At 42.4% G+C, this 22513-nt stretch overlaps 1 protein-coding gene across 3 annotated transcripts; it reads right to left on the reverse strand.

The window, feature by feature from the left end:
• Positions 1–424: 424 nt before the first annotated feature.
• Positions 425–22480, reverse strand: PROSER1 (proline and serine rich 1). 3 transcript variants are annotated; one of them, XM_068168623.1, is made up of 13 exons: positions 21770–22479; positions 17559–17624; positions 16766–16834; positions 16254–16348; positions 14337–14430; positions 13716–13826; positions 11737–11820; positions 10371–10449; positions 9061–9156; positions 8897–8941; positions 5171–6932; positions 4378–4525; positions 425–510 (listed from the first exon to the last, which is right to left on the reverse strand). In XM_068168623.1, exons 1-13 carry the CDS (start codon positions 21812–21814, stop codon positions 505–507), a joined length of 2700 nt encoding a protein of 899 aa, XP_068024724.1. In that variant the 5' UTR covers positions 21815–22479; the 3' UTR covers positions 425–504. The 3 variants fall into 3 exon arrangements, with proteins under 3 accessions (XP_068024724.1, XP_068024722.1, XP_068024723.1); XM_068168621.1 differs by lacking the exon at positions 425–510 and adding an exon at positions 1532–3119 and having other exon boundaries at positions 21770–22480; XM_068168622.1 differs by lacking the exons at positions 425–510; positions 9061–9156 and adding an exon at positions 1532–3119 and having other exon boundaries at positions 21770–22480.
• Between the last annotated feature and the right edge of the window lie 33 nt (positions 22481–22513).

Below are 22513 nucleotides of genomic sequence, written 5' to 3' on the forward strand. Positions count from 1 at the left end.
AATTTGCAAGAAAGTAAGAAGATTCATATCACAGCAAGTTTCCTTCCAGGCCCAGCCAAACCCCCAATACTCATTTGGAAATCAGAGGGAGAAGAGCAAAATTGTCCTGCTTCTCTCATATTCACTACAGCTGCAATTGAAGCATTGGACAGAAATAACTGAAGCTGTATTTGCAAACACAATCCCAGTATGTTCTTAGTTGTTCCAAATACAGATTTTATTTAAAAGAACACTTTGCTACACCTCATCTTTGCAGTCTGTCAACATGGCTGAAATATAGCAGAGATAGGCAATAATTGGGGGAAAAGATAAAATCATAGTTAGCCCAGAGTTAAGTCACACAGCAACAGGCCCTTCCCAGAACAGGCTCAGTGAAAGATCCAGCACGGTTTGGCTCAGGAGCAGACTTCTCCTTTGTTTTTTTAAATGGTGCTCAAGTAAACATGAAAGAGAAATTCCAAAGCTGGGTCACAGGAGTTTGCTGCAATGCAGAACCTGTGTTCTTTATTCCTGAAGGGAAAAAATTAATAAAAAACAATTTTACATTAGGACAAGTATTTAAGAAATTGAAATTTACACCCTTAATGGCAACTACTGGAAAGCTCAGTTTACACAACCCTGCTCAGTGATTCAGTAAGAACCTGAGTGTGTCCAAGGCAAAAAAACCTTGATAGTGTAATGATTCTTAGCCTGTTTGTTCACTGATGTCAGCCTTCCATTACACCAACACCAGCTGTGGATGGAATACTCTTCTGGGTGAAGCGGCTGGACAGCACTTTCCAAGTGCATTGCTTCAGGAGAACAGCACCAAATAGTGGATATTCACTCTTTCTCACCTGTATTCATTTGGAGAAACACAGCTTCAATCTTTTAGGCACCTTTGTCTAAAGTTCAGACAGAGATAAAAGTGACAGCCCACAGCCCAGGACCACTCAGTAGATGTTTTCATAACCAGACGTACAAACTGCTTGCTTTTGCATAAAGCACTGTGCAACAGCTGATGTCTGGTACTTGGTTTTGACTACCAGGTAATGTGAATTGAACTTCCATTGCTTGAAGGGAGAACTAGGACTCAAATCAGTGATCAAACTCAGCACCTCAGTGAAGTTACAAAATGTTCACTGACTCAGAACCACTGTATAACCATAGCTATGAGATGAAAGCCAATTTTTATTTTCTCCTCCAACTAATCTACAAACCTACAAAGAACAAGTCATAAAAAAGAATGAGAATGAAAGATGGTAGATTGTTTTCCACAGTTTTCATGAGTCAAGATACAAGGCACTGATGTCAAGGGCAGTTCAAAGTGGAGAATCATTAGAATTCAAGAGGTTTCACAAAACAAAAGTGCAATGTTTTGATCTTTAAGCTACTTTGCAAATTGAGGATTAAAATGCAAGGCTACCTAACTGCTGACACACTATGTAGGGTATTCCTACTGTCACTCTTTTGGAAACAAGTTTCATAATTCAGTACATAATTCTGCATCCCAAGAGAAAAACATCATAAGCAAGATCAAACATGAGGAAGCTGCTTAGTAAAAACAAGTTTATTCATCTGTATGTCAGGCAACTATGTAAACAGTCAGCAAAGCCTTTTCATCATCACTGTGAACTTTTCATTAAAAAAAAAACCCAACTGTTTTAAAAACCAATACAGGAATTTCTGTTAATGTTCTAAAAAAGTCTGTTCACATCTTGAAAGAAAATACATTAGCAACATCTCCCAGCAGAACTTTGTCTTAAAAAAGTAAACCTCTAGACGCAGAGCTTTCCTACAGCACAGTATCCTCTACCTTTTCATTAACCACAGGATTGAATACCATTCATCTCTGTTGTCTCCACAACATGACCAAGTTTGTCTTACATAGATGATATTCAGTGATGTTACACATTGCCAGAGGAACTAACATCATTAGAAGAGCGCACAACTGAATTCCACTAAGGAAGCAAGACCTTTCTATACGCTGCATTGTAACCCTTCCTAACCAACACAGTTAATTTAGCCTTTAAAATTATGCACATTTTCCAAGGAAAAATACTAAAAGAATCCATGTTCCAAATTCTGCTCCCACTTATATTCACAGGATAATAGAAGCACCATAAAGTTGTGGCTTACAGCCAAGAAGCATGTAAAGAACCAGTGAATTTATGAGTATAAGGGAGAGAAGAACTTGACCCATGTCTGTAAACATTCCCCAAAGCCTGCAGTCCAAAGTGCTGGACAGGCAGCCTATTATTTCATTCACAGAGAGGTGTGGGGGCAAGGAGGATGTTATGGAACTTTATTTTAGAAGCAAATTAAAATGCTTTCATGCACTTTGGAAAGATGCACTTTTACCCAAATACAGTACAGCAGCATTTTCCAGCTCTCCTGGTCAGGTTCAGACAAAGGAGTACTCAACTCAACAGCAAGCCCTTCCTTAACAGTATTTTAAAGCATAAGAAAACCCCCACATTCCTCTGACCTACTCTCCTCTTTAACATACTGCTGATGTCAAGCAGAGATTCTCACACATACAAAGCAAAGATCCAGAGAACCATGGGCTGAGCATGACCTACGCACACACAAGTGTGCATCTAGACAAAAGACCATCTACAGCTTTCAGTATCTTGTTGCGGTCTTGATCTTGTCCTGTGCCAGCCACATGCACTATACAAAACATAACAGAAGACAGTGCTCATACACACTCTCAGTACAGTTCTTCTCCCCACTGGGTTTGACAGCAACTCCTCTATTTACATTAACATCTCTTCGAATGTCCCTGATCCTGTAAGACACCAAACATTCAACTCAAACCAGAGAGTCACGAACCAGACCTTAAATCAGTCAAATGCAATCATAAATTAGATTTTGACATCTGATACAGCCTCCTTTCATCAGTTTGCTTTTGTGTGTTCCCCTTTCTCCAATTCAGACCAGGCTCCCACTAACATGGAGACAGCCTTCAAAGTCTCTGTCAAGCAAGCACCGCAGTCTTTAAAAATGCCTGGTATTTATTGCCATCCACTCTGGGGCAGACTTGTCTGCAATGAAAATGGTGTTCCTGGTGTTGATGGATAGTTAGCAAAACCTTCAGGCTGAGCTGTATAGCTCTCCAGAGCAGAAGCAGAATGTGCCTTTAAGGAAGAGAAGTTGTTAGGAAATAGCACTGATAAAAACAAAGAAACAAAAAACCTAAATCAAGCAAAATTACAGGCAAAATACCAGTCCTATTCAAGCCAAACCAAACCAAGTATAACCTGAAGTATGCAAGGAACTGAGCTGAGCAATGTACCTATATGCAGGTGTTAATATGTAGTACAATTACTGCTCTGAAATACCAGAGAATGAGGAAAGCAGTTGGATTAAGAGGAAAAATGAAGAGGTGTTAATGGCATTCACTTCCCAGTGGAGTAAGCCACAGCTGATTTGGAAGGCACAGCTTAATCAAGAGCTGCAGTATTTCACTGACTTTGAACTTTATCTTCAGTGCTCAATTGGCTAAGAGTTAAATGTTATTGATTGGAACTTGCAAACACGGAAAGTGTGGTTTCCTTGAAGTGATCTGCATACATGGATTTTTACAGAATGAGCAAACTCCTGTAAAGCAGCATGGCCTGGATTAGGTAATGTGCTTTTTTCATTATCTATTTCCCTGTGCTTAGATACATGCTCCATTTGGAAAACTGATGTGTCATGGAAGACAGAAAGCATTCATTCAAGACACTCAACTCTCTCTCTTAGTATTTTGTAGAGGACAGATTTCCTACCAGAATCCCTAAACTGTACAGAGGCTGCTTTTAACAAAAGCCAGAATAAACATCCAAATACAAACTCTGATGATGGTTTCAGTTAGCTTACATAGGCTGAGGACTGAAACAAGTTATTTCATGGACAAAAATGATGAAACTACACATGACATCAACCACCTCAAGCTTGTATTATAACAGTTGCATTTGTGGGAACTACCAGGACACAACCACAGCAAGCACAAATTCAAGCCACCCTGAGTGCCTGTGTAGAGAGGCAGATAACTCACAAAAAGTGGTTTTCCACAGCAATACCGAGTATTAAAATGTCAGACTGCAATCGAGCACAGATTTTGCAGCCAAGTGGCAAGTTCATTAGGTTTAGCACAAACGTAACACAAATTTAACTTGCAGGTGTTTTGCTTTTTCCTGTCAAAGAGAGTTACATCCAGTTCACAAGATCCAGAAGCAGTGTACCTTGGCCTCGAGTGAAAAGTTACTCTGAGTTGTTCTTTATCATCAGCCTTTATCAACAAGCGGTTTTCACCACTTACTGACTTAAAGTAATCCCAAGAAGTTAGCACACAAGTACATGCCCACATAATCACTTGAGGCCAAACAGTATCAGCACACATAAGCACATTACCTGTAGCAGTGCTGACTGTGCAGCTGCACTGTGCTGCAACTCCTGCAAAGAAGACTGCGCTGCACTTTGGGGAAATCCAGGGATACCAGGGAGAGACAAAAGACCAGGAAAAACTGCATTTCCTGGTGTCTGCAGTCCAGAAGTCAGGCTGAAAGAATGTCAGGAAAATGTGTCTGTTATCAGGAACACATGCATCACACTTTATCCTATTGCTCTCTGTAAGCTTATGGCTATAAACATTAAATGTCTTTTTGTCTACGTATCACAAAAGCTGGAATTTCCAATCAGAAGCTGGGTAGAGACTGGGCACAAATCATTCATGTACACACAAACCAAGACTGTCAGGGGCTCACCTGAGAAGGGAACTCAACTGTTTATACTTTGGCTGTGCCTACAATTTGCTTACTGAAACTGCACAGGCAAAAGTTAATGTTGAGTACTTCCTTAAAACACAGGAACATCTAAGACGCTGCCTGCTGTTACCTGGATGTCTCAATGGATGCCCATGTGGAATCTATTCTTGTAAAAGCCTAGGAGGTGCCAAGCGTCCTCATCTGGGAAATATCATCACTCAGCACCTCACTGGATTAGGCTGTCAGAACAGGGACTACTGAGGACAGCCTGTTTACTATCTGTTTGTATTTGAAGGCAGGTGGCAATTTACTGGTGAATTAACTTTTAAAATTGACTGCCATTACTATGAGTGAAATACTGTCTATGACTGAAGTAAAACTAGTTCTTTGCTCAGGAGAAAAAGAAACGGTGCTGACCTCCTTTAGAAACAGAAACATACCCAGCCTGTGCAACAAGTGCAGAGTTGAAGTTTGAGCTAAAGGCCGAGGCAAACCCTGGCAGGACTGGAGCTGCAGATGGGGCTGTGGCAGCTGCTGGCAACGGTGCAACTGCTGCTACTGCAGAAGATGCCTGGAGGCCAGGGAAAGAAGGGAGAGCAGGAGTGACAGAGGGTGTGTTAGAGACAGGAAAACCGGGGAAGGATGGGTTTGATGATCCCAGAGGTCCCTGGGCAACAGAAAAAAGGGGAGGGACAGCACTGGACAAGTTAAGTGAGAAGGGTGGAGCAGAGACTGTTGCCGAGGCGGCGAGTCCTGAAAGCACGGCGGCAGTGGAACTCACGTGAGGAGCAGACACGGCCGGAGCGGTTGTAGACGGGCTGGCTAACAAGGACCCTGGGAGAGTGACGGGAGGCGTAAGTGCTGGGTTACCAGTAAAAGCAAAGTTACTGGTTAGAGACGTGAAAGGAGGAAGGCCGTTGAACACAGGGGCAATGGGAGCAGAGGAGCCATGAGGGGTGAGGGAAATGGAAGCCAGAGAACTGGAATTGTTTAGAGGAGCACTCAAGGAGGAGAGACCTGATAGTGCTGGATTCAGGGAACTGGGTAAACTGACTGGCACTGACGCTGCCGAGGTGTAGGCACGTCCGAGCGCCGACAGTCCTATGCTGCCGTGAGAAGGGCCAGCTGAATGCGAAGGACCTTTGAAGGCTGAGAGAGTAGGGCTCATGGGCTCAGTTTTGACCAGGACTGGGACACTTGTGGCACCTGGGGCTGATGAGAGCTGTTGATCGGGATTAGTAGGGCTTGTGCCATGCAAGAGGGAGGCTGATGAGCCACAGTTGACTGGCATAATTGATGGCGAAGTGGTTAAAGGTGACTGTGCAGGCAATGTTGGAGGAGTGGAACTAGAATTTGCAACAGATGGGGATGAAAGACCTGGAAAAATGGCCTGTGCAGGTGTGGAGGAACGTTGTGGGGTGGTGGTGGCTGATGGAGTGTAACATCTGTTGACAGAGGAAGTGGGAATGTCAGAGCTTTGATTAGCAAGAGCAGAAAAAGAAGCAAGCTCACTTGTCATAGCAGAAGGTAAAGCAGATGAGTTGATTAATGAAGTGTCATTGGATGTCAGAAATCCCTTTAAGACTGACAAAATCGGATTAGGCAAGCTAAGTGAACCAGGAACGGTAGTGGCAGGAGAATTAGCAATTGTAGATGGAACAGGACTAGAAATCCCTTGGGCATTGGGTGGCAAGGACAAAGGTAGGCCAGGAAAAACTGATGACAATGGAGTGGGATTATTAGCAGAAGCAATTGAAGAGGTTGCAGAAAATGGGAGGCCAATAAACGGTGCAGTAGCAGATGCAAAAGCTTCACTAGGTGCAGGCGTGGCACATGGGGTGGAAGAACCTTGTGGAGCTGGTGTAGCAGTGGGTAGAGAAGCCAGTCCAGAAAAAACCGCAGGGACGGGGGTAGAGGTTGCACTGTGAACAGAGGTGACAGGAACACCAGGCAATGAAAGGGATTTGATGACAGTAGGGGTTGCAGTGGATGGCTGAGATGTATGGATGGAAGAGGAGACCTGTCCTGGGAAAACAGGAAGGACAGGGTTAGACATGTTCATCCCAGAGATGACTGGAGTTGCAGGTGCTAATGGATGGCTTATGGCCTTGACAGGTGATGGGGTAGGGACTGGAGTAGCAGCAGGTGTTGAAGGATTAGAACCATGAGGAGTAAAGAGCTGATTCGCTTGTGCAGAAAAAGCTGCAAAGAAACAAAACTGGTAAGAATACTTTGAACTGTCAGAAATGTTTGAAATCAACACAAAGACATCTTATATAGCATTTCAAAATACGATACACAGGCAATAGCTAATACACAGTGTCTGTATATAAACTATCAACACTGAGGGCTATGAAAACAAAGCCAAAAGTACGTGCAAACACATCACACAGGTTGTACATCACATAGGCTACCACTCCACTCTAAACACTAGGTGACATCTGATACCCCTTCATGATCTCATGCAAGACAGTTAGACACTTAAATATACTCTGTAAGAATGTTTAAGTGATACAGGTGAACACCCTCCTGGTTCCTAACATCTGGCAGTACCACAACCAGATCCAATATTGCATTGGCATCAGATCACCTGGGCTCTCTACATCCACTGTCACTGAAGGTCAGAATTTCCTTCAGAACCATGACTTCAGAGTCAACAACTGAAGACAGCTGATTTCAGGTGCTGGTATTTTCCTTTGCTTCAAAATCAGATCATTCTCTTCACTGTGTCCTTACGATTTTGATTCTAAGAAGGTACTCTTTAAAATGTATATGTCCCATTACAGTACTAAGCTAATATTGGCACTTGACTATCAACAAATACAAGTCTTTAGTCAGATGTCTGAAACTGAAGCAAGCAGCTGCCACTAGGAATATCAGCTTCTATCAACCCTACAAAGTCAAAGAGACATCGGTCAAGCTGTAGGAGAACAGGCAGACATACTGTGAATGGGGATGTGGAAGTTAATGGAAAGAAGCTGCAGTTATCAACACTAGCATGTCAAGAGCCTTGATCTACCTCTACCTAGTTTCCTGTGGAAAATGAATGTGCGAATTCATCATTCCTCTTGAACAACCCTCATGCTTTATTTTACTTGTAACTAATCTTTTTAACTGCAAGCCAATCACTGACCCAACCAGTTAAACTCAACTGTAACACCTTAGATTTCTCTCATGCACAAGTTCTACATATAAACACACTAACTCCAAACCAGAATCTTTAAAATAAAATCTTGAACCTAAGTTGACATGACAAATTCCTCTGAAACCAGCAAGTTTGCAAACAATTTTGGTTTAGTTATTCTTTTCCAAAAGCCTACACCCAGATAGCTCAGCTATGGATTCTCTTCTTTCCTCACCCTGTTTCCAAGTTGAAGACTGTCCTGAAGATCACAGTTGTTAATCCTGACAGCCAAGATAACCACTACTGAAATGCAGCTGAAATAGAACTCAGAGTTCATGGCCATTTTATCCATTTTGGGTATATGTTATTAGGCCTGACTGAATATTCAGTAGATCCTCAGTTTCTATTGGTCAAACAAAGTATTATCAACACCTTTGTGTAAGTAACGGGATGTAAGTGATTTACTATGAGGACCTGTACAAAGCGTACCAAGTGCCACACAAATAGACACAAAGAACACCACCAAGCCAACTACGCTCAGAAAGAACTAGATTTCAAAGGGTAGGATAAAAGTGCAAAGTCAGATGTAGCAGTCTGAGACAGGACATTCTACACACGTATTTCAAACTATAAATAATCTGTCTCTCTTCTGTTCCTAGCTTCCCATTGTAACTAATGGATGAAATTAAAATGTGAATGAGTTTCCAAACAGATGTCCAAAGTTTTAACAACTGTAAAGATATTATCAAAGTGTTTCAGTGCACTGCATTGCAAAGCATAATTTGATTCAGTTTTGTACATGATTGGTCACATACTTCAATGCTGAAGAATGAAACTCTAACGAGCAAACACAAAAGGCTGAATTTCAATGTCGAAATGTCCCAAGTGCCCGAGAACAATTTTTCCTCAACTCTCAAGGGATCCTACTCCAACGGTAGTTAAATACTTAGTTTTATGAAAATCCCACTAAGCAAATAAATTTTTCACATTTTCTGAACCACAAATGAAGATACAAAAACTCCCCTATGGATTTGCAATTTACCTTGATTTTGGGAAGGCTTTGCCTGACTGGAAAGATCCTCATTTTCTAAACAGAGAACAACAATTAGTTATCTATAAGCAAGTGAAACTCCGCAATGAATGATCCACTCACAACCACGAAATACAAGAAATATGATTGGAATTTTAAAAGGATGCATGCTTCACCTGATACCACTTGATTAGCAGTGTACAGCGGAGGAGCTGGCAAGCTTGGAGTTACGACATTAGACGCTGGAACTAAGCCAGCGTTGTTGTAAGCACCTAAAATAACAAATGCAGCACACATCTCAGTTTTCAGAAGAATCTGTATCTAAACAAAACAGTAAGTGCCTTTTCCTTTAAAACAACATTTTCAAGATTCCTCCTCCAAAAAAGACAGACCAGTTAACCATTCAGGCTAGATGCTGGCTTCTGCCAATGTCTGCCTGAATGACTTGCATTGTGATCCAAAATTCATTAAAGGCAGCTCTCCTGAAAAAGCCTGAAGAAGTCAGGTTTCAATAGCTTTCAATTCCATTTTGCCTGAAAAACTCAAAGGGGGGAGTGATTCAGTGTCTGCAGCTTCATTTCCTCTTTTCCTATTCCTACCTTACAGGCTGTTGCAACTCTTCCTTTAACATTAAAGCCTTGACAAACGAAAGAGCCAAACATACATCAGTGGCCATGACCAGTCCTCCAACACTAGGCAGAATACTCAGAGGATAATGTCCCATCTCAAATGCTTGGTCTGTCATTCTTCAATGTCTCTTTCAATGTTAAGAAATTCAAAGTATTTTAATATAAAACTTACTGTGCTCATTGTACACATTTTTAGTATACAAATGCATCATCAGTTATGAGTTACACTGTCACAAGATTTTTTTACAAACCCTGTTGCAACCTAAGTAAGGCCCTGAAACCAAAGAAGCTGTTCCATATCCTATAATGTATGAACACTTGCATCCAGTCACTGGCCAATTTTGTGACATAATTTACTTCCTATAGGATTTGTTTAATATAAATTTCAGCTGGTTCCCAAGTTGCCTGTGGAGAAACTTTCTGAGGAGCAAGAAGTTCGTATGGCACAAATGATCAGATTCACTTTACCTGAACAAATTTAATCCTCTGCAAGTTCATACATACTTCTACCCAGTTCAGGGCTGTGCCTGATCACCTCTCTGTGTGTGGTACAACAGCACCAGGTCAACAGAATGTCAAGCCTACAAACATCACCACAAGATGTAGCCCTACTCTTCTCTAACATGCACAATGCCTGCCATAAGTGAAAGATTTTGTCATCAGAACAGGGCTCTCTATTTTCCTTAGGACATGGATGCTGGAAAAAGCAGCCAGTTATTGATCTTTTTATCAATTCTGCAGTCATGACAGGAAGAGGTAGTTCCAGAGTGTGCAGAGGGAGCAACAAGCTAATTCTTGGTCAGAGAAACTGACAACTTACTAAAAATCAATTGGATTAACACACATAGAAGCCTTACTTGGTGCAATAGTTGCATGTGGCCGACAGGGTGGGATGGGGTATGGAACTGGCTTGTGGGGATTGTAGGTTGATGGAGCCTACATGAACAAAGAAGAAACAGAAGAATCAATAGCAAAAGCATTACCCAACATTTCTCAGACAAAGTGACAAAATTCAGACACCACTACAGACAGCTGCTCTTCACTGGAGAAATATTAGACATGAGCTTTCTTTGCAATACCCATAGTCACTGAAAATATTTCACTCTTTCTGAAAATAATGAAAGAAACAACACTGGTACACTTTCAGTTTTTAATACAATACTCAACATAGGTCAGAAAGGGACCTCCTTCCTGCCTTGTAGTCTTCACACTCTAGTCTTGGACTGATTTCTCATTTTAAACATTAACACATCTAAAATTGAAAAATACTTATGAAAGTATCTATTCCTTTAAAAGAATACAACTTATAATAAAAATGAAAATAAAGCACCAAGACAATACTTGAAAGTACTCCTGGGTTCACTGAAAGTTTGCCTTACATGCTTAAACATTTTGAAATGCAGGTTGGCTGTGCTGTTAATCATAGGATCAATAAGGCTGGAAAAGACCTCAAAGATCATCCACCACCTCCCTGGGCAGCACACTCCAATGGCTAACAACTCTCTCAGTGAGGAACTTCCTCCTCACCTCAAGCCTAAACCTCCCCTGGTGCAGCTTGAGACTGTGTCCTCTTGTTCTAGTGCTGGTTGTGTGGGAGAAGAGACCAACCCCTTCCTGGCTACAACCTCCCTTCAGGTAGTTGTAGAGAGCAAGAAGGTCTCCCCTGAGCCTCCTCTTCTCCAGGCTAAACAATCCCAGCTCCCTCAGCTTCTCCTCACAGGGCTTGTGCTTGATGCCTCTCCCCAGTCTCATTGCCCTTCCCTGGACACGTTCAAGAGTCTCAAGAAGCAAGAACCTCCTTTTAAGGCACTGCTGTAATTCAAGTTTTGAAGATGCAGGCATTCTTTAAGTTTATGTGGGAAACCCTCAGAGGCTGTAACAAAAATTTGTAAATACTTTTATCTGAAACTTGCACTACCTTACTGTGGACTACTAAATATACTTTCAGTTTAAATTATGCCACATACATTGTATCCCCTAGAGAATCCTAATTCCCACAGATGCAAACCAGAGCTTTTAGAAAAAACAAACTACTACATGGCATTATCTTCATTGTGTAAGTTTAGCCTTGTTGATATTGCTGCTCTACAGTCTTCTAGCAACGTATTTTGTATCATTCACATCATTACATCTAGCATTTTATATCAAAGCCTCACTGAATTGGCTGGTGGTTTGGATTTTGTTCCTTCAAGTTTGATTTATTGTTTCATTTATTAGACATACTGGTTTGGATGGGCCAAGGATACGGGCTGCGATTCCTTTTCCTTCGTTAGTGCATTCTTCTGTGTCCTTTTTGATAGGGGTACCCTGAAACAAAAGAAAATTAAACTATTAAGTATTAATTTAAAATCTTAAAATCATTTTGATGGGAAAGGACCTTTTAAGATCAACTCCAACCACTATCTATTACTAGTCTGGTGCTAAACCATGCCCCTTAGCAGTACGTCTCTGCATGTTTTACACACCTCCAGGGATGGTGATTCAGCCATCTCCCTGGGGAGCCTATTCCCATGTTTGATAACCTTTTCAGTGAAGAAGTTCATCAATCTTGCTACAGAATTTCTCCCATATTTGATTTTTTAATAAACAACATTCAAATTTTTGAGTATTCTGAAAGTGATACTGCACCATGTTTGTTGGGAAAAAGAAACTGCATGCTAGGCTTGGAAAGTGCTAAGTATAAGCATGCCAGTGGTTTGGTTTACAACACTGGAATCTCATACAGAGAGGAGCACCCATTACCAGCCCACGTTTCTGATGAAATTACCATTCTGCACTTGGACTTGTAGAAAAGGCAAGTTACATTTTGCAGTTCATTAAGAGCACACAGGTTGTTCAAGAACTACACTAAAATTTAGTCCTGGGACCTGTCTTATTAGTCCTGGGACCTGTCTTATTCAACATCTTTGTGGGGGACATGGACAGTGGCATTGAGTGCACCCTCAGCAAGTTTGCTGATGACACCAAGCTGTGTGGTGCAGCAGACACGCTAGAGGGAAGGGAGGCCATCCAGAGGGACCTGGACAGGCTGGAGAGGTGGGCACAGGCCAACTTCATGAGGCTCAGTAAGAGCAAGTGCAGGGTCCTGCATCTGGGTCGAGGCAATCCCAGGCACAAATCCAGGCTGGGCAGTGACTGGCTGGAAAGCAGCCCTGAGCAGAGAGACTTGGGGGTGCTGGTGGACAAGAAGCTCAACAGGAGCTCTCAATATGCACTTGCAGCCCGCAAAGCCAATCAGATCCTGGGCTGCATCAGGAGAAGTGTGGCTAGCAGGTCGAGGGAGGTGATCCTCCCCCTCTACTCAGCCCTGGTGAGACCCCACCTGGAGTACTGTGTCCAGTTCTGGAGCCCCTATTACAAGAGGGATGTGGAGGTGCTGGAACGTGTCCAGAGAAGGGCCACGAGGATGATCAGAGGGCTGGAGCACCTCTCCTGTGAGGACAGACTGAAGGAGTTGGGGCTGTTCAGACTGCAGAAGAGAAGGCTCCCAGGTGACCTAATTGTGGCCTTCCAGTATCTGAAGGGGGCCTACAGGAAGGCTGGGGAAGGACTTCTCAGGATCTCAGGTAGTGATAGGACTAGGGGGAATGGAATGAAGCTGGAGGTGGGGAGATTCAGGCTAGATGTGAGGAGGAGGTTCTTCCCCATGAGAGTGGTGAAACCCTGGAATGTGTTGTCCAGGGAGGTGATCGAGGCCCCGTCCCTGGGGGTGTTTAAGAGCAGGCTGGCTGAGGCTCTGGCCAGGCTGATCTAGTGTGGGGTGTCCCTGCCCATGGCAGGGGGGTTGGAACTAGCTGATCCTTGTGGTCCCTTCCAACCCTGAATGAAAATATGAAACTATGAAACTATGAAAATTAGCAGCAGGACTGCAGTGCCCACATTAGGTCATCTTATCAATCTGCGACTGAGATGTTTTTACACCTCTTCTGATGCTGACAAATATTGCTGTAGTTCACAGTGTTTGCTTCAGATGAACAAAGTCTTATTCATGCAGTAATCTTTACTTGAAGAAGCATAGGAAGAATGGGCAAACAAAAATAACACAAGCTCCCTATAAATGTGGAATGGGGAAATACAAAAGAACACCACTGACTTGGATTCCAATCCTCCTTCCACTTACATGAATTCTGGTTTAAGATGTAACTCTAATAAACCCTAACTCAAGGATGCTGTGAAAAGTGAAGGCATACAGTTATGCTTACTGGAAAAATTCCATTGATGCGGCTTGGTTTGCCCTTGGGATAAGGGTTGCCAGGAATCATGCCACAAGATGATATCATAGCATGAGGAGCCTTACAACCTGCTTTTGAAGCCTGCAAAAGAATCAGGAAAAGGCATTAACTGCTATCAAATTCAGTGTGTTAAGAAACTAAATACTATTTCATGATATTTACACTGCATGAATCAATCTACACAGAACAAGTCAAAGCTCTGTCTTAAAATTTCTTCTCAAATAGTCCAAATAGTGTGAGTTCTACCAAAGCCTCCTCTGTTTGGAGTAATTCTACTCAGACCACCTCTGCTTCCGCTGAACTTGGGGTTAAACACTTGATGTTCTCTAAAACAAATGCAGACTGTTTCTTTCGATATTGGTTGCAATTCTGTGCCCCTTTTCCCGCAGGATTCTAATGCTTGACAGAAACTTCCCCTCTTTTTGGCACGTGCTGCATAGCTCATTATCCTTCCGCAGATGCTTCTCTCAGCTTGTCTTCCACCAGTGGTTCCCAGCAGTCCTCAAAGCAAGTCCTGACCCCAACATGAACATTAGGATACAAGCAACACTGTATCTGACAGAATCGAGGATACTAGGGTATCTCAACTACCTGCTCAAGAATCCTTCTGCATCTTTTCTTCTCTGACATGTTAATCCTGAAGAGATCTTCAATAAGGCGGTAATTCTGTGCATCAACAATGTTGCTATAAACAAAGACATTGACAGGCACTTACTGCCATTCCAAATGTGTATCAGAAACAATGCATGACTGAAAAGTGATCCACACTTATTCAGCCAGTATCCAACAGTGCATTAAAAAACATGATTATTTCAGATTGTAATATTACTATTACTTTACACCAATACTGGAGGCTTAAATATGGACTTCATATCTGTAATTAAAGCATGTATTAGAATTAAATATCAATACAGAACAGTGGACAACAATGGCTAAACTTTATGGCAAAATTGACTGTCTTGACAAAATGCATTTTGCATCACCACAGCTCATGAGAAAGCTTTAATTGCTACGGCACACAATTGCCATTATGGAAGAAAATCAGCAGCTGCTCACATTGCCACTGTTTCTTACTGGACTGGCAGAGAAAGAAGTTTGCACCTTATTTATTCTAGAATGAAAAAAAATAACACTCCTGACAATATTTCCATCTTGTGCAGAATCAGTGAAATCTCTCATACAGGTCTATAAAGAATTCTTTCTCTCTCCATGCTAATCTCCCAAATTAACACTATACACACCAAACAAAAAGTGCAAGTACGAGGGACCTAATGCCTGATTCTGCCTGCTTTGTTCAAAACTCTGACCACAGTACTTGCACTGCTGTCAGACATTACCTACCCCATCTGAACCACAGTAAATAGTCCCAAAAAGGAGGAGCTCTCAAAGAATATTCTTTGATATTAGAAGAAATGAATGAGTAGAATGTTGAATTGACATGAAAACCACCTTAAAATGGGAATAATTTTTCAGCTCTGTTCTCTAATTTTGATTAGAAAATTAAGCAGTATACAGACTTGGGCAGGGACTCCTGCATCATGACTCCCTTATTATGCTCTTGCACTGTACAAACTCAACAGCTAAAGAGGTTATCATGCTTTGCTCCCACACCAGCTTAAGTGAAGCAACTGAAAAGTGAGTCCGAGTGACAACCTCATTTCAAGAAGCATTTCAAGGAGGTTAGTGTCACGTGCCACTGGACTTCCTTTAGGCTGCCTGCTTTGTTTTGGTCTGAAAAAGACTAAGAGTGTTCAGAGAGCTTCCTTAAAGCTCAACTCCAAAAGCAAGATCATGCCTATATCCTCAGTCTTGTTTTATGAATATTCATGTAATTAATTTATATGCTTCAAAATGTACAAGCTGGCTCTAATAAGTATTCACATGCAAAGCAGACATACTTGATGCTAAAAATCCCACAACCCAAACCAGAACAAAATTTCATAGAATAAATCTCCTAAACTAGGCAGGAGAACTCCCACATAAGCATATGTGAAAGCATCTGTGTTCAGTAAAAAGTAACTTTCTGTGTAAAAATAAATTCAGAATATCTACACATCTTTTATAGGTATCAGATCTCCAAACTGAATGTGTCAATTCAAGAGATGTATTAACTTGCTTTTACACAAGTAATATCTAGAGAGCTTTTCAAATGCAAAAGAGTCAACTCCCAGAACACTTTGGTCTCAAGTCTTTTCCATTCCACTGAGCACAAAGAGGCTTAAGGTCCTCTTCATTGCCTAAATGATTTGAAGATCACTGTAAAAACACTGGCCAAGTGGCAGTTTTTCCAGCAGGCACACATCCACATAGCAGCATGATCAAGGCTCAGATGAACTACAGAATTTCACACAATGTCTATTTCCAATTCTTCTTTTTACACCCTCATGGACAATGGATTTGTGTTTAACTGGCCAGAGCACGTCTTTCTGGAACTACCCTGGATTTTCTGTACTGTAACATTAGTAAAACCAAAGTGACTTAAGGAAATACAACGTGAGAGATACTTACGAAGCTAAGATTTCAAGGGCAATAAGTTTATCTTTACTGAATGTGAAGCAGTTGAGAATATTAACCATTTTTGATGCTGGAACTGCCACTATTTTCTGATAAGTAAGCAAAAAGAGAAAAATAAAGCATAGAAAATCAGACACTGTAAATATTTTAAATCTAGAATGCTACTCTGTAACAGCTTCATATTACATATTTCAGTAAACATTTAATATTCTCTCCCTTTCACTGGGAAGGCGACTTTATGAGCTAAATTCTGAACTGGCAACTCCAAAAAGCACTTCCCAAAAGCAAAGACATTAGTAAAGTTAACAATAGTTACAATGTGATAGTAAAGTAAAAGACACTTCAGTCAGAAGAGAGAACAATGGTTAAAAGCAGTTCCATATTTTGATACCACTGAAAAAAGAAGAGATGAAGAGGAAACTTTGAAGACAGACCCACCAACCAGTTGCAAAAGTAGGCATGACAAAACTAAAATAAGATAAAGAGAGTAGGTCACAAGAACTTACATGTTGTAAAGCCTTGATTGCCTTGAGCTGTGGCTCAGCCCAGGAAAAGTATCTCAATAACTCAACCACCTGCAACAGAAAGGCTTTCAATTAATCTTTTCTAGATAATAAAAAACTATGCTAGCAGCATCAATAATGAGCTTTCATTTTTTGCAGTATAGTCATATATTGCTAAAGCAAACAGGCCTGTCTGTGATGTCTGGTGACAGCAGTACCTACCAGCATCTAAAGTTCTTTTGATTCTAGGTAGGCACCTGCAAACTCTGTTATAAGATTACGTTTTTCCATAGAAATATTTAAAGTGCTTACTTCTTTCTATGTATTTGTTTACATGCACAAATGTCACAGTATTAAAGTAAATAAAATAGAACAAATCCTTCCAAAGTTTATAAACATTCCATTTATTTAAACAGTATTTACCCATCATTCAAAAAACCAAACAAAAACACCGCACAAAAGTAAAGCAAGAGAAGAAAAGGAAACAGGAAAAACACCCACACAGCATCAGAACAAGCTGGATGCTTATTACTACAGGCCAGTTAAGAAAATGCACGCAAAATAATCCTAAACTCCATTGTGATCAATTTCTCCAATTTTCCCCACACACAAATAAAAATTTAATGATTTTGATAACAAAACAACCTTGAGTTATTTTAAACAGTTTTAGCTGATATAAGGAATTAAATCTCCTCAGTTATTAATAAAGTATGGACTGGAGATGCTGGCATTCTGTATTACTGAAAACATAAAACCCAAGACCTCCCATTAGACCCAGGACGGTGTTGACTTTTACCTGTTCACTAGAAAAGTATCCATGAACATATTCAATAGCTTTTAATTTGTACTCAGTCAGTACAGCCTAGAAGATACAGAGAAAAAGACAGTTAATCCCCCGAATTATACCCCAACCATCTGCTGGACTAGTCTATGAGTCTACAAAAGTCTGACCTTACCAAGTGACATTTGCATCAATTATACTGCAGTATTACTAGGGATCAGTATATGCCTTAGATCATTGAGAGAAAAAGCAAAAGAGATGTAGATTAATTCCTCTGTTTAAAAAAAAAGAAGTACTCATTTTTTGACATTTTGCTATTTTTTCAATATTTAGCACTGTACAGAGAGAATATCATCACTCTTCCTTTTGCCCCAAAGGTTTGCAGCATGCTCATGTTAAAGAAGATAATGCAGTTGATTATTCATACAGTCTTTGTACGTGCCCTGTAAATAATTAGCAAAGCATCTTCAGCGAATGTATAAAAAACTGGGTAACAAGTTTGTACAGACAGAATTATGTACACAAGCAAGCTTGCTCCAAAGGTTGGTGTTGTCTTATTACCTTCCCACAGTTCCAACTTCATTACGTAATCATACAGAACAAAGGAAGCATCGTAGTTTAACACAGTACTGGCCATCACTTTTGACTAAGTGGCAAGACAGTTCTGTTGATAACCCCATGGGCTACCTAGTCCAGGGCTTTCTCCCTCTCCTCACACCCAGCACACTGTTACAGCAACACGATGTAAAGACAACAGGTAACAGCTAAATCCCTGACCTAAACTAATAAAAGCATCTTTCTTCCCCAGTTTCTATGCCCCCACCTATTGCTAGCTCTCATGCTTGTTCTCAAATTACCTCCAGCTTTCACCCACACTCCTAACTTCTTCCCCAATTGCTCTTCTACACCTTTGTTTTTTGTCCTTGTTCCTCCATACAGGCACGTGAAGTTCTCTATCACTACAATCTGACTCTGCCATGCTGAAGTTCACTGGCACACTGCTTGAAGCAACCCCTTTCTTTCTGTACCCTCATTAAGAGACTGACACTAGCAGAAACACTGCAGTCACAGGGTAAAAAGAACCTCTGTCTTTATGGCAACTTTAAATTCTCTTTCTCCTCTTTATATATTTTGTTTAAAGAAAGCCTTGTATGTCATATAGCAACTTACCCAAATGAATTATGTCAGTCTCCCTCCTCAAATCAACGACTAAATGGCTTTAGAATAAGAACACGAACAAAAAGCACCTATATGCATGTTTACAGGAACACAGAAAAACCCACACCAAAAAACCCAAACCACACCACAAAACTTTATGTCAATAATTATAAATATGTATGGGGAAAGATGAACCTAACCTATACATTAAGACATTAAAATAAGTCTTCCTGCAATTAGGAGGAACCATTCATGGGTGGACTGTCCAGTGGGTAAGGAATTGGTTGAATGATCGCATCCAGTGATTAGTGGTCAATAACTCGATGACTGGATGAAGACAGATGGCAAGAGGTGTCCCTTCAAGGGTCCATGTTGAGACCATTGCTTCTTCAGCAATGAAACAACAGTGAAATTAAGTGCATACTCAGCAAGTCTGCAGGCAATACCAAGCTGAGTGGTGCCAGTTGACAAGACTGACAAAAGAGATGCCACCCAGAGGGACCTGGACAGGCTAGAGAAGTGGGCTAAGGAAAATTGCATGAGGTTAATTGTGGCAAAGTGCAAGGTCCTGAACCTAGGTCAGGGCAATCTTTGATACCAGGACAGGCTGAGGGATGATGAAATGGAGAGCAGCCCTGCAGGAAAGGACTTAGGGGTACTGGTGGGTAAGATGCTGGGCATGAGTCAATGAATACTTGCAGCCCAGAAGGCAAATCACATTCTGGGCAGCATCAAAAGAAGCATGGTGTCAGATTGAGAGAGGTGATTCTGACACTCTGCTCTGGTGACACCTCACCTGGAGTACTGTACTTGCTATGGGACCCCCAACACAAGAGGGACATGGTCTTGCTCGAGCGGGTCCAGAGGAGGGCCACAAAGGTGATCAGAGGGGCAGAACACCTCTCCTATGCAGACAAGCTGAAAGAGGTGGGGCTGTTAAGCCTGTAAAAAGGAAAGCTCTGGGGAGACCATATAGCTTCATTTCAGTATGGGGAAGGGACCTTCAGGAAGGCTAGGTAAGGACTGCCTACAAGGGCTTGCAGCAATAGGATGAGGGGCAAGGGTTTTAAACTGGAGCAGGGTAGATTTACATCAGACATAAGGAAGAAGTTCTTTACAATGAGAATGGTGAAATACTGAAGCAGGTTGCCCAGGGATGGGGTTGAGACCCCACCCCTGAAGACATTCAAGGTGAGATTTGATGTGTTCCCGGGCAGCTTGACCTAGTTGGAGATGTCCCTGCTTACTGCAGGAAGGCTGGGCAAATGACCTTTGAGGGCCCCTTCTAACCTGACACAACCTGTGAATCTGTGAAAATTCAATGCACCAACAAGCGTCTCCTGAATCCCATCACAAAGAAAGTTGTATCACTGAATTAGGAACGAAGTTTAAACAAGGACCTAGCACCCAAATCACAGAATAAGTATTTGGAAAACGAATATTACAACAGCACAGCTATTGCTAACCTAGCACTGACCCCCAGATCAACGAGGTCAGGTTTACAGGCAGACAGAGAACCACATGTCAAAATCCCTTTGTTTGAAGTCTTCAGTAATCAGAGAGCATATTCTGAAGGGCTGCACTGCAGCAGTGATATCTGAAACGTTACTCCCTCCCACTATCGATTGTGAGGCAACACATTCACGTGCAAACGGCTCCCTCATGTTTTTAACCCCGGCTTTCCATAAAGATTCTTGGGTTGAAAGCCCACCCCCTGAAATATCTTAGGCTGTCGTGGTTTCTGGCTGGTTATAGAGCACAGAAGATACCCGCTTTATAAACGAGAATTTGTGACCATGACCCCATGTGAAAATGCTAAGTGCAGCTGTGATAAAGACTCACCCCTGGGGCTTTCATGCACGATGGTTTATACCTCGATACTTCCAAAACAATACAACTGGGCCATTACTGGGTCTCATGATTAAGAGAGGCTGACCTGAAACTACAACCTGTAGCACCTAAGCCCAAATTAAAAAAGCATAAAACCCACCTCTCCTAGGCAACCCATCACAGCAAAAATCACCCATTACAAAAATGCTATGGGCTCCTGTTCTGCCCTAAGATAATCTTACCCAACTCACTCCGTGACTGCATTAGCAGGACATGTAACTGATCTACTGTGACACTTAAGTCACTTCTCCTTAGCTACAGCCAAACACATCACTCCAGGTAAGAAACAAACCACTCTTCTCAAAGGTTCTAATTTCTTCTCCCTCTTCTTGCAGTTCCAGCATTTAAGGGACTGTCACAACCAGTAACCTCTATCATTCCTGTTAAAAATGGGCCTCTGCACAGAAAAAAAAAAGAAATGAGACCTGCCAGGCAACAGTTCAAGATTGCACATCTCTGCTTCCTGTAACTAGAAATGATTTTGCTCATTTTTAACGGGAGATGGACATGCAAAATCCAGAGCGTGCATCAAAACCCAGGATTTCACATCCTGGAGAAAGGCATGCATGCTTGTGAGCTGTGACTCTGAACAAGGACAGCTGAGCAGAGCTTTGAAACCAACCCTCCCTGTGCCATACCCCTGTGTTCTATCTCCTAAACCAACCTAAAAACGGTGGTCCCCATCTACACTCGGGTCAAGCAAATCCAGCTTCTCTCCCCAGATAAGAGATACCTGTCTCTTCTAGCTTTTCTTCATCACCCTTGACAGTAAAAGTGCTGTACTACACAATCGCAGTATCACCAAGGTTGGAAGAGACCTCAAAGCTCATCGAGCCCAACCTGTCCAGTGTACTCCTATCAAACGAGCGCTGTTCAAGCATTCTGTTACCTGAGGAACAGCAGTCTGAACACTCAGCCCCAGTCTGCTGGGAAAATAAAAGTTTATCAAACAGACCAAGTACACTACAGCAACTTTACACTGACACACCAAAACAAAACCAACCAAAGAAAGTCACACCAGCAACACAGGATTACAGTCCCTCACAACGAGGTGAAACTTAGCTTTTATTGAATCCTGAAGCGATTATTAAAATACACAAGCCCTTGGTCTGCTGTGTCCATCCAAAGTAATATCCTACCAACAAATGGTTAAACCAACACATAAAACGAGAAGTTACCTTTCTTATTTCATCCAGCACGGTTTCAAAGGACTTCTTATCCATCTTTACTAGTTCATTCAATGCAGACACTTAAACATGGACGAGGCAAAAAATGTACCAAAAAAAAACCCCAAAAAACAAACACCACCACCAGAAAACCCACCAAAAAAAAGCCAATTTCCTGCCAAAGACCTATCAGAAAAAAAAAACAACCCAGACAAACCTACCAAAAAAAACCAAAACACCCCAAAACCCCAAGATCGCAAGAAGGTCAGCCTGAGATCTCCGCAGCCCCGGGCACTCCGTGCTGGCGCCTCCGCCAGGCTGACACAGAACACGAGACAAAGGCGACGGGCCGGGCGCTGCCGGCAGCCTCAGAGGTGACCCGAGGCCGCTCTGCCGGCGGAGGGAGGGCCCGGGGCAGCTCGGCCGCGGCCCCCGGGCACAGCAGCGCACCGACCCCGCGCGGCACCGGTCCCCTCAGCACGCGGCGCCGAGGCCCGGCCGGCCCGCGCCCGCCCGCGAGGCGTCCCCACGGCCCATCGCGCGCTGCACCGCCACACTTCGGCCCCGGCGCTTCCGAGGGGCCCCCGGGCAAAGCGGAGCACCGGGCGGAGACACCCCGGGATGGGAGGGCGCGGCGCGGAGCCCGGAGCCACCAACAGAGCACCCCACTCCGCCCGCCCTGCCTCTCCACCGTCGCACTCCTATGACATCAGAGCGAAGGGGCCAAGGTCCCTTTCCATGCTGTTCGAAACAACA

This window comes from Melanerpes formicivorus, unplaced genomic scaffold (genome assembly GCF_026170545.1).
Source record: "Melanerpes formicivorus ecotype bairdi unplaced genomic scaffold, bMelFor1.0.p_v2 SCAF_144, whole genome shotgun sequence".
Classification (NCBI taxonomy): Eukaryota; Metazoa; Chordata; class Aves; order Piciformes; family Picidae; genus Melanerpes; species Melanerpes formicivorus.